Here is a 17122-nt window from a genome sequence, read left to right on the forward strand (position 1 = left end):
ATATCCTAAACGTATTTGAAATATATTAAAGATATAATAAATAGGAATATCCAGAACTTTTCATATTGGTATGTGTGAAAGTAATTAAAGCTAATCTGTCCTTTTATTTAACATATTTACGCATTTTACTAGTTTTCAGCATTTTAAAAGAAAGAAAAAGTTATTTCAGTTGAAAAAATACAGATAACATTTTAGAATATATGACAATTGAAGAGAAAAATAATCATATAGGGTGTGCATATATAATATATACTCCTATGATTTTGACCTTTGGATTTTATCCTCGTCAGAATTTTCCTTGCATTTTGACCGCTTGGATTTAGTTCCCGCGCTTGTTACTACAGCCATTTTATACATGAGTTTCGAACTGCATACCAACACGCTAGGAGTCAAGCTTTTCGGTTCTGCATTTCCCTAAAAATTTCCTCCTCGCATTCCTGTCTCCAAAGATTAGGCAGAATGAGAATTCCCATTCTGCCTCCAGGTAAGATCATTTAAAATATTTTCTACAAAGTCCCGGAGGGCTTTAGGCAGAGCGAGAATGAATCTTTTTAATATTGCACCACCTTAGTTCCGAAAATTTTAGGGGGGTGTCCAGGGGGATGCTGGGAGGGTGTTAGGGGCTGTAGATATATCACTGAATGGCAATATTCAGCATTTTTCTTAAATTTCAATGAGATATGCCTGACAAGGGGTAAGATTTGAATGCCCAAAAATATTTTTATGATTACCTCGCAAAGCATCCAGAAATGTCCCACAGGTATTCCTGTTTTGGGGACATAAACGGAAATATGTATTTACATGGGACAAAAAGGGATATCCAGTAGATATCTCTTGGACGTCCAAAATACTTCCCTCTGCTCTGTAGGCGTATACTTGTATCTAACTCAATGCCTATCACAATAGGAAAAAAGTTTTTGTGAGGGCAACAATGTTTTATCAGAAAAATAGATTAAGAACTTGAAGAACAAAGTGACCTTTCTACTTCAATGAGAAACTTTTATATTTTAGTGTTGTGTGTCTGTGAGTTATCCAACTATAGGGTTTTACCTAGATACTACTCATTACATAAATGTTACAGCATGATATCGTGAGTTCCAAGGTAAAGATACGTGTGACTTACGAGATCCACGCCGAAACTAGTGTGATTTTAATTTAATCTTTCTGGCAGTTAATGTGAAAGGCCAAATTAAACTATTTATCTTGTTATGATAACATCATCTGTACAAGAAGAATGGATTATCACCTTAAAAAAAAAAAAAAAAAAAAGGAGTGTGGTCGTATATGTAATATACTTTTCTAGACGTGTTTCCCGCACATGAAAAGATAGTGCCCGAGCAGTATAGTCGATGATACGAAGCACAGGATCCTATAAAGAAGGTGATTTTGGAGTTTCAAGACAGTGTGGATTAATCGCCTTTGAAAATATGGTTACTGCAGTTTAGATAATTTCCCCTGTTTAGTAAAGTTTCATACTTGGAGTGAGAATAGTATTACTATGTTTTAGAACATTATTTTCTTCTAACATTCTTTAAGAGCAGTTATAATGTTTATTTTTTAGTTCATTGATCCAAACGAAGACCGCTTTGAGGTGCCCATAGAGTTGAATCTTCCGAGTGAAAATTACACAGAAAATGTTCAAGCCGAAATTGCATATCAGTCAGACCCATTTGTAATACAAGTCTACAGACGAGCATCAGAGGAGATGTAAGTAGCTAATTCCCAATTACTAATTATTCTTAATTTAGTAACTAATATGAGCGATCATGATATTATTGGATTTGCAGTACTCATTTTGATTCTGGAGTGAGGATAACGTTATAATTATCCTAATACCAATAGGTACAGATAATATTTCTTTCAGAGCTTCCTTATGGTAAATGATTATTACTTCCGTTCAGAAGACTCAGTTTCGTTTCCTGATAAAACTTCATATGGTTTAAGTTTCATGGTAAACTATAAGGTTATATCTTGTATAGCTTTCTAGCTGACAAGGAATGTTATACTAAAACCAATTTACGAAGCAAATAGATGCACATTCTTCGCGCACAGGTTCTCAGATTATTCTTAGAATTTTGAACGTAATTGACCATATATATATATATTGTAAATCATGGATAAATTCAGGGCAAATTTAGAGTACAATTGAGAATCCTATGTAGAGACGAGAAGTAAAATACTACAGGCTAAATTAACCTTTATCATCAAAAAATTTTTAACTATAGCATTATAATATAATACCTAGTCTTAAAATGTTAATTCTTAAAATTACACGACTTTACACTCATGAGAATGCATATTGCCTTCGTATTATATTTTCAGAACTTTTTTTTTTCTTCTTCCTCATCATACACGTAATACCATTGCGGTATTTTAATATATAAGACCAGAATTGCATTTTGAGATCTTTGCAGTTCCTCATATAGTTTGTAAGGTTTAATGTTTTTCTTCTAACTCAATATATCCACAAAAGTAAATTACAAAGTATATGAGTGTAACGGAGAGCTCAAAAACTGAAACACTATTTGTAATATTCTCCATTACACCAGCATTGCGTAATATATACTATAATTAAAAGTAAACTAATCTCTTAGGAATAACCAAACTAATTTATTATTATAAATCTGATATTTTCTAACAGTTTGGCCAACTAATCTCTGGGCTTTATTAGATATTATCTACATAGTGTCAGGTGAAGCCAAGTGATTAGTTTGCGAAACTCTCACAAGATATTAGCTGGGGTTCCGCCCCCAGACCCCTGCGTTTTCTGGCCTACGGCCACGCATCTCTCAGTCTTTGCATTAACAGTGAATTTCGTGCATTTGCTCTTCATATTTCCTGAATTTGTCCAGCTGGAATCTTCGCCAAAACCCCCCTTTTGCTGCGCCTACGACCTCGCATTTCTTAAACCCACAATTCTACCGAATTTCAAGTTTCTTTTCGTATTTCACCTATCTAAAAGACAAGATTTTGTATCCCAAGCAAATGTCCATTTAAATAACATGATAATGTCTTCATCCCCCTTCAGACCCATGAAAAATTAAAAATATTCACTTTTGGTAATTTTCCTGTGGGTTAGTCCTGGAAGGTTATAATCATGCAAAAATTCATCATTCTAATCTTGCCGCAAGTGCCTAAACATTTTAGAGTGTAGAAAAAGTCCCACATAAATAACACGGGAAAGATTTTTCAGTTCTCCATAAAAGCACTCTAGAGTTGGTGAATTTTAGTGAAATACTTAGGTCACGCTAACGGAAACCTACAAGCATACCGAATTTCAAGTTTGTATTCCAATTCCAAGTACCTAAAATTTGAGATTATAGGTCCAAAAAAGGCTCATTTCAATAACATGGGGAATTTCTTCATCTCCCCTTTAAACCTACCTAAAATTAAAATATTCATTTTTGGCAATTTTTCTGTCGGTTAGTCGCAAAAAGCTACAATCATGTCAAATTTAATCATTGTAGCCCTGTAGAAAGTGCCCAATAATTTTGGGATGTAAAAGATGTCCCATATAAATAACACGGGAAAGATTTTTTAGTTTTCCGTAAACCACTCTAAAGTTGGAAGGTTTTATTTTTACTGATTTACTTAGGTAATGCCAACGAAAACATAAAAGCATACCCAATTTCAAGTTGCTTTTTTTTTTTTTTTAAAAAAAATAATAGGTCCAAAAGATGGCCCATTTAAATAACAGTGGGAAATTTTTCATCCCTTCTTTAAACCCACTAAAAAATTGAAAATATTCACTTTTGGCAATTTTCCTGTGGGTTAGTTCCGGAAAGCTACAATCATGCCAAATTTCAACTTTCCATGTCAACCGGAAGTAGTCCCTTAATTTATGTCAGTTCATGTAGTTTTATATACAGGGTGTTTCAAAACAACACCGACAACGTTTGGAAGGTGATTCCTGACACCAAAATAAGACGAAAAGTATAGACCAACCTAAGTGCACAAATGCTTCCTTTCGGAGTTATAGCCTGTCGAAAACATGAAAAACTGAACTTCAAAGGTCTATAGCTCCGAAACTATGGGACCTACCGTAGTCGGGTCAAGACTTTATTTACGAACTAGTATGTGCCTTATCCAAATAGCCATGTTTCAGAATCTTTACGTACTTCTGTAACATTTTTTATAGAGGTAGTTTCTAAGTACTTCAAATTATAAGACCGTATCCAAACACCCTCTCCAAAAATTGTTGTATGAGTATCTTAGGATTCTGAAACATGTATTTTTGGAACCACATATTAGTTCCTAAGTGAAGTCTTGACCCGACTACGGTAGGTCCCATAATTTTGGAGCAATGTACTTTTAAAATTCATTTTTTCATGTTTTCTACAGCCTATAACTCCGAAAGGAAGCATTTGTGCATCCAGGTTGGTTTATACTTTTCTTCTTATCTTGGTGTCAGGAATCACCTTCCAAACGTTGTCGGTGTTGTTTTAAAACACCCTGTATAGTTAGGATTAGGATTGTATTGTTTTGCACAGTGATTATGTTTAATTGAAACATTATAATTCGGCAGAAATGCTGACAAGTAAACCTTACGTTTGGGTGAATCGAGTTGCTGACTGAGACACAAATGAGAAAGTAGTACTAAATGTGGTTAGTATTTCAGTGAAGTTGTAGGTGCGAAGCTCCAGGGGTTTAGGAGATACAGCTACCAGAACATCACATGGATGTACAGAATGGTCTTCATACAGTTGGAGGTAAAAGCTCTGTAAGACCTCCTGTAACGACAAAAGGTGAATAACAAATATATGGGTATATATTAGGACTAGGGAGAAGTCATATAGTAAGGGTATACCTGACGGCGGCCATCTTGAAATCCGCCATTTTGAATTAAGGTTAAGTTTTCAAAATAGGTATAGGGTCATGTGATGCATGATTTAAGGCGCAAATTTAATCAGAAGAACAATGGTCACGTTAATTTTGAGTTACGCACAATTGGTAAAAAGTTACAGGGAAATTAAATATTGTTGCAGCATATGTATTAGTCCTTTACCCCACCTTGTAAATTTTGTTTCAATGATAATAATTAAATAAAAAGCAGGTGGATAAATATTAGGTCTATGGTAAGAGTTGCCTTGATGGCGGCCATGTTCAAATCCGACATTTTGAAGCAGACAAAAGTTTTAAACAAAACTCGTAACATTGGCACTTTATTAATAGCAAATTTTACCATAAATCCAACGGTATAACCACTTTTGCTTTATCATGAACCAGCATTTGTTATCGCGTAAACAAGTTGCTAATTTAAGGAAAAATGACCAAAGAGGAATTGATTCATAATTGAACTTGGGTCTGTTTTCCAGAAAAGTCCTCAATTAATAGAATCAATATGTAGTTCAGAAAAGAGTACATGACTTACACAAATGCTCTGCTCACAGTGAGCACACATGACAAAGGCAATCGAGTTGCACTTGACACATCTGTCGTTAACAATTCCGTCAAAGCAGTAGTCGTAAGGAGCGATCCATTTAATTTTGTGCTGGTTAATGATAAAGCAAAAATGGTTATACCGTTGGAGTTATGGTAAAATTTGCTATTAATAAGCTATCACTGTTACGCGTTTTGTTTAAAAAATTCGTCTGCTTCAAAATGTCGGATTTCAACATGGCCGCCATCAAGGCAACTCTTACCATAGACCTAATATTTATCCACCTGCTTTTTATTTAATTATTATCATTCAAACAAAATTTACAAGGTGGGGTAAAGGACTAATACATATGCTGCAACAATATTTAATTTCCCTGTAACTTTTTACCAATTGTGCGTAACTCAAAATTAACGTGACCATTGTTCTTCTGATTAAATTTGCGCCTTAAATCATGTATCACATGACCCTATTCCTATTTTGAAAACTTAACCTTAATTCAAAATGGCGGATTTCAAGATGGCCGCTGTCAGGTATACCCTTATTATATGACTTCTCCCTAGTCCTAATATATACCCATATATTTGTTATTCACCTTTTATCGTTACAAGAGGTCTTACAGAGCTTTTACCTCCAACTGTATGAAGACTATTCTGTACTTCCATGTGATGTTCTGGTAGCTGTATCTCCTAAACCCCTGGAGCTTCGCACCTACAACTTCACTGAAATACTAACCACATTTAGTACTACTTTCTCATATGTGTCTCAGTCAGCAACTCGATTCACCCAAACGTAAGGTTTACTTGTGAGGAGTGAAATAAGTAATCCAAACTTTTTTATTATATAGATTAATCTGCAATACTATACCAACAATAACATAATATCAAATTATAAAGAAAGAGATGTATTTCTGTTGACATGAGAGACGGATTGGAAAGATAGATTACATTATTTTTAATGATGATCTTTTTTTATAAAAAAAAGACGTAAAATTTATAGATAAAATGCACAAACCATTTCGACATGGGTTGTTTACAATAAGGCAAATTTTAGCAATGAATAATTGGAATTTGGTAAAATGTATAGTGGAGTACATTACGTTGAACGAAATTCAATGATTAATAAAAACAAAACAAACTTTAAAAAATCCCTACCTCTCCGATGAAAATATATACATGTACAGTATACATCAATTGAAAACTCATGAATTATTAAACACAAATTGCAACCTCAATACAAAATATACCATGAATAATAGTAAAAAATTTTTAAAGTTTTAATCAGAAAAAGGATTAAAGGAACGTTGAAAAGGATAGGAAAACAGAAAAAGAGAAGTCAAACACAGGATATACGTAACAAGGACAAGGTCCGTGCTTGACACCATAACACAGCAAAGAGATGAAAGAAAAGAAAGAATGATCAGATAATGGTGCACTCCCATGGTTGATTGCTTTCGGACACGCATACAAGCTTATTCTTTAAAAAAATATATTAAGAAGAGACAAGCAAAAAGAGAAAAAGTCAACCTTACAGCCTTTGATTATTCACAACTATTATCCCCTGATCTTATTCAACGATCCCATATTTCCTAAATGTCGCACATAAAAGATAAATGTTATCTATATTTTTGGGAACTAAGTAAGTTAATACTAAACAGAACTGCTCAACACGAAATGAGAGAAAGGATGAAAACTACACAATTTTGCGTATGCAATAACTGAGGAGATGACACATTCAATATTCTACATATGCATTCTACCACGTGGTGTATTCGAGATTAACCACTATTGATTTTGATAGATATTCTAACGGCAATTAAACCAATGGAGATAGTATAGGTTTAAGCAATTTATGACAAAATATTCTATTAATAAGAACTAATAAATTAGTAGGAAAGAAAAGAGAAGTGAGGTAGATTGTTTTACTACTAACTTAACAACTAGTACGAGTATTTGAATGTTGATAATATGTCAGTTTCATAGAAAACGAACATAGTTTGAACTTTGTGCATTGAACATAAATGTCTTTACTTCTGATTGAAGTCTAAGACAGTATATATAGCTGCATAAACGAGGGATTGCAAGTACATCCTTTCCTGTTACAAGTTATCTAGTGAAGGCTGTTGTTCCCACAAACCTAATATTGATTTTCATATTATTCTTCCCTTTCTTAGACTCCGAAAGGACTATCAACTGGAACGAGTGGCCTAGGGAAGGGGTGACAGGGGGAAGTTCCGCCCCAAAGACTTCCGACAATCTATTTTGGTACTAAGGGGGTGCGGTGGCTCAGTGGTAGAGCGTTCACCTCCGGTGCTTGGAGTCCCTGGTTCGATCCCAGATCGCGCCGTGTGGACTTTGTGGTGGACAAACACCGTGCTCGTGGGTTTTCTTGGGGTTCTCCTGTTTCCTTCCACTTTCTTCATTCCACCATTTCATCCATTTCTCATAATCACCGTCTTCTTTAGCCCAACAGGCATAATCGTGGGACGTAAAACTGATAGATTTCATTTCATTTTTTTTCTATTTTGCTACTTTGATATTTGTAATTTTTTCTCCGAACAAATAATAATTACCTTCCATGTACTCTATTTCAAAATAAAATATGTCACTAACCAGTTCCTACATACAGCTGTATTCGCCAACGTTGTCTTTATTCTTTTAAAATGTTTGAATTTTGGGGGTATGGAAATCGACTTTTCCAAGAATTCTTGCTGTGCAAGGGAAAGAAAGGGAAGAGAATGAGGAAAGCTTATATGTTTGTGGAGACCTGGAAATATTAGCTTCAGGGATTTTTTTTTTTTTTTAAGTTCTTACCTCGTATTGCAACAACTCGAAATTTGGAAATCTCTTTTCTACTTTTGGGTCATTTCTTACTAGTGAATACTGAGGCTCGATTGTTGTTCATTCTTTATTTTGCTTTAACCCGTTTATCAATGCCAGAGTTTTGGATTTCTTTTATGGTTACTTAACTGCCAAATGCAGTTAAACACTTTATATAAATTCATTATATTAATTAATTTATTATATTTCGGTTTAGTACTAGTTTCTTTTAAACGTTTACCCTTCACAAACACACGCAAACGCATATATATGGTTGTGTTCTTATTATTGATATTCCTTGATACTCAGTGATATTCTGTTCGTAGATATTGGTTGTATTCGACCTATTCGTTTGAAAAGTAAGCTATATTGATCAAAAGGTAATTATTATTTAGGTTTCTAAACTTGAAATTCTGTTAAAATCATGAGATTACTGCACAATTATGTTTATGTAAAATCTTACATTGAATATCTTTGACATGGATTGATTTTATATTATTAGGAGTTTTATCACCCCTAACTCATAATTTGTTTCAATATTAAATACAGTATTTCTGAATTTCTTATTTTCAAAATCTCAGGTCTCTAAATGTTAAATAAAAATGTTTTTCGCCTCATGTTAACTACTCAAAAAAAAAAAAAAATCATTTGTTATCAGTGATCATATCTCGATGTTTAGACCGATATTCATCACAACAACCATGTAAGTGTCTGATTAACTGTCCATTTATGCATGGTGAATAATACCATAGCTGAGTATTGTGATAAACATTGAGCATTAAACATTTAACGTTGACTATTAAACTTTCAATGGTTAATTAAAATTATGTACTATACTATTTAAAAAAAAAAAATCATCACTTTGATTTAATACATTGGTTGGTTGACATATATATGACAGAGAATATTAAGGTTGCTCTTTATTACATAATGATGAACCATTTTATAAAACTTGAAATGTAGAAAATCTTCAACTTTCTTCTCTGTTGTTGCAGCATTTTCAATACTGACCTTGGAGGTTTAACCATTGCCAATCAGTTGTTGACAATCACCACAAGATTAGCTTCTAACAACATCTATGGTCTTGGAGAAGATACTCATCTGAGATTCCGAAGAGAGTTGGACGGAACCACTTGGCCTCTATTTACACGAGACGAGATCCCACCTGTAGACGTACGTATTCAGCTACACTATTTACTGTCTTTTCTCGAAAATAAGACCTAACCAGAGAACAACCCATATTTTTTTTAGATTGCAATTACGTACGTAATATCTTATAAGCCCTAATCCCAAAATATCTTCCAGTAGTTGCAAGGCTGCAAATGGGCTACATTATGTATCATAGTTATTTTTGTATGGGTAATTACTTAAGTGTTATTTTTTTATCAATAGGTTTTGTGTCTTTTGGACAAATAATATTATAAAAAATTATCTAATTTTCGGACAAACACAGTGTTAGTTCTTTTTCCTTATAGCGATGCGAATGTAATTATCAGTTAAAGAGGGTTGGAATATTTCCTGTACTGTTACAAGGAAAGGAGTGGATAAATGAATTTCTCAGTGTCCGGGAAATATGAACAATAATAGATGCGATCTCATGCACTTCAATAATTTTGTTAAGTTATATAAACATTGTCAATTATTATTGTCAATGAGCGCCACGTTTTATAGCGTCACAAAAGCATATTTTTCTTTTTCTTTCTTTCTTTCTTTCTCTCTTTCTTTTTTTCTAATAACAACATATCAATATTTCCCCTCAGGCATGTTATTTTGCTCAGCCTGTGGTCTATCGACTGATATAGCCTTCCATTCGAGAAAATTTCAATTAAATAAAACTATAAATTTAAGAGTTAATTATACTTTTAGGCTATGTCTCATTAGCCTCCATCAACTTGCTAGTGTGATAATGAAGAGCGTAACGAGGCTATGTTCAAGTACTGGTACCATCTCAATAAAAGACATGATTTTCGTGCAACCTCAATGTTAAGACTTACAAAGAAAAAAGTTTTCCTTCCTTCTGTCGAAAGCTACGGATGAGTTTCATACATAGTTTCACCTATATATCATTTAATTCTGTCCAATAATTGATTTTACATTGTTAGGAGTTTTATCACTCCTAACTCCTCATTTGTTTCAATATTAAACACAGTATTTCTGAAGTTGTTATTTCCAAAATCTCAGGCCTCTAAATATTAAATAAAAATCTTTCTCAACTCATGTTTACAACCCCCCCCAAAAAAAAAAATTCCAGTGACCATATCTCGATGTTTAGACCGATATTCACCACAATAACCATGTATGTATCTAATTAAGTGTCCTTTATTCATGGTGAGCACTGTCAGTGGTCAATTAAAGTGATAATACTATATTATTTTTTAATCATCACTTTGATTTACCGTAATACATATATATATGACAGAGAATATCAATATTGAATATATATACTCGAGGGCGCACCTACGGGGGGTTGCCGGGTACAGAGTCCCTTGCAAAAACTTCCAAACTCAACATACATTTGTACACTTTCTCAAAATACTATACTTGTTTAACCGGGAAATGCTTGTTTTAACATGAACATTTAATCTTACACTTCATCTGTACTCTTTCTCTTATAAAAACAATCTAGTTCTGTCATTCTTTCTGAAAATATAGATGGAAGTATTTTATAATTACTTATTGTCTTTTCCAAGTGTAGAATAATACCCGTTCAATGCTACAGAGGCGTACTGGCTTGTAGTATCCCCCCAAAGTTAGGACCCCTCCCAACCAAAATTTCTAGGTGTTCGCCTGGTACTTGTCACTTCTTTGGACATTATTTTCCGTTAAACGTTAATATTACTCTAGACTTAATAAATAATGTACTATATGTAATAATTATGCTAATATTTTTCAGAAGCAGTATCTTAAATTGTGAATATAATACAATCAATACCTGCAAGTTACGCTATCAGTCACTTCAATACAGAAATATATCATATTGTCTCATATAGTTCCCATTGTTACCATATGAAATGAAATCTTTAAGTTTTACGTCCCACAGTTATGCCGGTTAGGCTAAAGGAGACGGATCCCCCAATGTTACCATATGGAACATGTTACTATATAAAATCTTTTTAAAAACAAAAATATGTAGGTTCGTAGAATTTCAAAAAACTTATTTATAACTCTTTCATACAGTTATTACCTTAATTTGTTTCGCAGACATCAGTTCAGTTAGTCATAATCTAAACATCAGATTATCTAAACAAAGGAAGCAAAAATACTGTAGTTCTAATTTTACAATGAAGCCTTATTTAGTACTTATGACCTAAAATGAGTAGTGTCACGTAAATATTGAGGAAGTAATTATCAAAATGGTAAAAGGGTGTTCGAAAATTGATTTGTGTATTTTAACTAAATTTTGATCGTAGAAACCAAATGCTTCCACTTTTCCCTTTAAGAAATATTAATCCGATTGATTCAGTATATTTATTTTTTGTGATTAACTTACTTTATACTTTGCAATCAGAAAAATAATTTGTTGTCATATACTTTTCTACTTATTGACACAAAACATAAGTGTCCTAAAGGCAAATAGTGTAGTTTAAAATTTTTAAAAAATATTTTACAAAATCTTTTACTACCCTCTGAACTTAAAGTTTCTTTTTCTTAAAAATAACAACCTTTCCAATTTGTACTTTCAGAGAGTAGTAAATCTTTATGGAGTCCATCCTTTCTACGAGGTCATTGAGAATGATGGCAGTGCTCATGGTGTTCTATTCTTAAACAGCCATGCAATGGGTGAGTTCTGTGTATTGTATATTCTGAAAGCTAAAAGAGTAGATTTTAAAAATCAGAGTAGAAGAAATAATCACCAATGAACAGAAACAGAGAAGGTCAAGGCTAAAGCTCACGTTATCTAATAGTGGACTGAAATTTGCGTACCTTAATATAGTTCTACGAGATGTTCCTGGAAATATGACTCTTTTTCACAAATAATATAGATGTTCGGTTATCAGAAGGTAGTACCGAAGAGTATAATCTTAAGTTTCCTATATTTATGTTTTGGCTTCAAGTTCTGCATTTAAAGAAAATGAACCTATGTATGTTCTTTACCGCAAGTTTAACGACCATATTTGAACTTTTTTGTTTGTTCTTCTTAGTAAAACTTCTGTTAACGAGATCAACGAATGTTAAACTGAAAACTAATTCACTACCAGTAATGCTTATCAATAATGTGTCACAATAATCGATAATTATAATATGAATTCTCAGCATATGGCATGCATTATCCTAGTTTCTCTCTGTCTCTTTTTCTTTGTTAGAACAAGTAATCGTGTCTTAGTGCACCATGCCAAGAAATTTGGTTTGCTTTCCCTAAAATAAACTCCTTGACAATCTAAATTTTACCAAGTCTAGCCTAAAACACAGTATTTTACCTTAAATCAAATAAATTATATTTTGAGATGAATGAATATTTGGAAATTGAAAATATTTAAATTTAGATTTGTCCAGTAGAATATTATTTAGTTTTATTTTAGGGTTGTATTCAACGGACAGATTCGTATTTTGCATTCTGAACGTTATACTAACATGTTAATCTTAACAGCACTGCGGGTAGTCTATCAAGCATGGATAACATCCATAATTACTAGCATATTAATAAATGACGAACCAAGTTTTGATTGTCTATATCTTGGAATCAAATGGATGGATCAGTGTGATCAACAAACTCGATTCCTACCTTCTGATTCTCTACATTCTGACCAAGATGGATATCCACTAAGAAGTTCTTCAGATTTTGTGCCTTCTGGGCACATACACAGACAGATAGAATACATATAAAAAGGAGTTTTTAGTCAACCATACTCCCTAAACATTCTTTAAAATTATGCCATTAGATTTCTATGCATACGACAACATAATGATACATCATATTCGAGAGTAGAAGCAATTAGCATGTTCAAGTGAACAAATGTAAAATTAAACTTATGTACAGGTCTAATGGCTCCAAATACTTAGTCCTGGGACTAATGAGTTTTCTTTTTTTCAATTTTAGATTTGGGCCTGGAAATGTTACTTTCACGTTTCTCTTTTAACTCCTAATATTTTCTTCTACTTTTGAAATCATTCATCAGTTAGTTTTTCCCGTGCCTCGCTTTCCTTCCATCTTTCCTTCTATGGCGGTATGAAGAAGAAAATTTCTTCGCAAGATGTGTCCAATCCAATTGGCCTTCCTACGAAGGATGGTGGAGAGAAGCGCCTCTTCTCTCCTATTCGTTTTAAAACATCTTCGTTTGTTGCTCTCTCTGTCCATTTTATCTTCTCCTTCTTCCTCCAACACCATATTTCGAAGCTCTCTAAATATTTCTTCTCTAACTTCCCTAATGTCCAACTCTCTGAACTATCGGTTTTATAGATGATAGTTCTTAACATTTCACTTATCAGTTACATGGCAATTAACTTGTAAACACATATAACAATTTCTGAAAATTATTCTATCAATGGTTTAACTGAGATTTACTATTTTTAATTTTACTTTTATTTCATTTCAGAATATCAATTAACCGACGATCCTGCTATTACGTATAGAACAATTGGTGGCATATTAGATATTTTCATCTTTTTGGGACCAACTCCCGAAGATGTTATCTCTCAGTATACTTCATTAGTGGGCAAGCCATACTTACCACCATATTGGGGCTTAGGATACCAACTTTCCCGTTGGGGTGCAAATAATATCACAAAAATTGAATTTATGGTTAACAGAACACGATCATGTGGTGTTCCACAAGTAAGTTTTATTTCCACTATATATGAAATTATCTTTTAGAATATAATTTTGAATAAATATGTTTGCGGTGAATGTACAGTATCAAATGACAGAATCTCTTGAATGGGCCAGATTCAAGAGATGGGTGTTGAAATTTTGTCAAAAGAAAAATTCAGTCAACAAAACTAGTTGACAAATTTAATCTTTTTGTCTGCCACATAAACAAAAATAGGTCATTGTAACTAAAATCAGCACTTCTGAACTACAGATGGAGTAGGTCAGTGGGTCGTGGATCAAGTGCGTCGAGATTTGTGAGTAGATCAGTGGGTCGTGGGTCTACAGGACGTGAACTACTGTGACCCACTCTAACCCACCTAGTATATTGTACTGCTCGGTGCATTGTAAAAATGAAATTAAATCTTTGAGTTTTACGTCCCACGTTTAGGCCGATGAGAAATGAATGGAATGGTGGAATGAAGAAAGTGGGAGGAAACGGAAAACCCCGAGGAAACCCACGGGCACGGTGTTTGTCATCACAAAGTGTACTTGGCGCGAGCTGGGATTGATCAAGAGACCCTATGGACCAGAGGTGAACGCTCTACCACTGAGCCACAGCGGCCCCGACAGTGCATTGTGGAGAGCATCTTCTGAACACTGGTGAATTTGTCTACGTTTTACTTTAAAGGCCTCCATCTTTCATCCTGTTTGATTTGTTTCTATTTACTTACTTGAGATAAGTATATCTATCATGTAAATGGAAAAAGAACTACAGGCAGTTTCGGATATTGATATTTATAATTGTAATAATAGCAATAGGACTTACTAATGGGATTTCGGGAGACAGTCCCTGCGTTTTTTGAGGAGCTGACTACTGGAAAAAATGTACTTTTGAATCAACTCCAATACATGAATTATTACATAAGAAATGAATGTAACTATGTGTGCGTGATAATCACGGCCAAATATCGAAGTCAAATGAAATGATTTTTGGTATATAGTTACTTCCTAATTCCAACTGGGATGTTATCATGTCGCTTTCATTATAATAAAATTTACATATCCAAATGGGGAGGAGGGGTCCAAATTTTTTAAAGAATAATTTAGTATCTCATGAGTGGATCACGATGGGAGGTGGGTCGTGGGTCATGATGGGTCGTGAGACATAGTGGGTGATGCTGGGTGGTGGAACAGTGGGTCGTGGGTCATGGTGGGTAGTGGGTCAGTGGATCATAGGTCAAGTTTTCGTGGACCAAGTTATCTCCGCTCTGAACACAAAAATCGAAATCAATAAGATGTAACATTTTCAAGTGGCAGAAGCGAATTGCGTTCTGACAAAAAAGAAAAAAATATTGACTCTCAATTTTCATTACTTACATCACTATTTTTAATTAGTTATTTAAATATTGAATTTGATCATAGATTGAATTCATTTTACGAATATCACAAAATGTAATAAACGAATACTGCTAGGGATGCATATGAGTCGAGACATGTCTCGAATCTTGACTCGACTCGACTCGAATTCGAGTCAAGACACACTTTGTAAAATTCGATATGAGTCGAGACAAACGTATTTCTCTATTCGAATTTTCGAGTCGAGACAGGAGTTGAGTCGCGACTGCTCGTAAAAATATCGACTCGACTCGAATGTCTCGAAAATCTTTCTATAATTTTTAATATTACTTTGAAGAATGTATTAATTCAGAAACAGCCTTGAAACCAATTCCAGCATTTATTACTTTAGAAAGGTACAAAACGCATAAACTTAATAGTTAATGTTACGAGATGAAGATTTAATTTTCAGCTCAATTCAGTTAATTAAAACTAATAATTAATGTCGTGATATTTGATTGTACTTCAAATATAATAATAATAATAATAATAATAATAATAATAATAATAATAATAATAATAATAATAATAATAATAATAATAATAATAATAATAGATTATCTAGTTTGTGTAAAACTATTGCGATAAAGTGAACTTCATAAATTCTCTGAATGAGCAATTGGCAGTCTATAGTAATTAAGGATAGTTATAATTATTGCGCTTTCCTTCCCATGAACGCAATAGAGCTACATAACTTTTGGATTATTCGCTTCCCCAACTATTTTGAGGATTTAGTGTGTTGTACCACATCACGAGTTAGGGTAATATACAAGGTGTCTAAAGTAAAATGCAATCCGGAGTTTGGGATAGTAGAACTTTTGAACCTGAAGTGATGCACGAATAATGGTTATACCAAAATGTAGCCTTGTTCATGCAAAAATTTTAAATTAGGAAGCAACGATTGAAGTACACGAAAAACCACATAGTGTTGCCAGATGTACCGAAGGTATAAATCAATTTTTTTGCAAAACATGTAAATTGACTCATAACTCATACGTATGGATGTACTGTCATTAATTTTCAGTTTGTTTAGTTGGAGTAGCTTGGAAACTATGGAGCAGAAAAAAGAATTTTTCATTTCCACCGATAACTAATCGGATGAGGCCTCTGTAAGGGAAAACTAGGGAAATCGTAGTTTTCATAAATTAACACTCTCAATAGGCAACTTTGCTGATGTTTCAGTGCATCAAAAGGTGTGTTAAGGATCTGTCTACATTATTCAATTCCTGAAAACAATGAAAAAAAAAGTTTGAAATTATTATGATAAAACGTTTACTTATATGCACCCGGCAACACTGCTACTATCAGAAATGAGTTACCAGCTCTACAGTGGATACTGAGAGTGTCTGTCCCCTGTTTTGACTCAAACACTAGTTCACACGTTTCACCAGGTTGGCAGCAACTTTACGAAGATTAAAAGTGTTAATGTTCTCATTGGCACTGCGGCTGTTCGTTTCCAGGTTTTGGATAGTTCGAGAATTCTTCTTGTATACCTCTTGCTTTAAATAGCCCCATAGAAATGAAAAGCAATGTTGCCGGGTGCATGCAAGGAAACATTTTATCATGATAATTTCAAAGTTTGTTTTTAAATATTTTCAGGAATTGTATGATGTAGGCAGATCCTTAACAAACCTTTCGATGCACTGAAACATCAGCAGTGTTGTCAATTCAGAGTGTTAACTTATGAAAACTACGATTTCCCTAGTTCCCCCTTACAGAAGCCTCATCCGATTAGTTATAGGTAGAAATGAAAAATTCTTTTTTCTGCTCCATATTTTGCAT

General features: G+C 33.6%; 1 protein-coding gene across 1 annotated transcript in view; it reads left to right on the forward strand.

The window, feature by feature from the left end:
• LOC145673465 (lysosomal alpha-glucosidase-like) overlaps positions 1-17122 on the forward strand; it is a 140936-nt gene that overhangs the window by 88608 nt on the left and 35206 nt on the right. Inside the window, exons 8-11 of the mRNA XM_081743186.1 lie at positions 1562-1707; positions 9192-9369; positions 11880-11976; positions 13731-13969. Coding sequence (XP_081599312.1) covers positions 1562-1707; positions 9192-9369; positions 11880-11976; positions 13731-13969 — 660 coding nt within the window. The remainder of the gene's footprint in view (positions 1-1561; positions 1708-9191; positions 9370-11879; positions 11977-13730; positions 13970-17122) is intronic.

Source organism: Thermobia domestica, chromosome 16 (genome assembly GCF_964235325.1).
Source record: "Thermobia domestica chromosome 16, izTheDome1.hap1.1, whole genome shotgun sequence".
NCBI lineage: Eukaryota > Metazoa > Arthropoda > Insecta > Zygentoma > Lepismatidae > Thermobia > Thermobia domestica.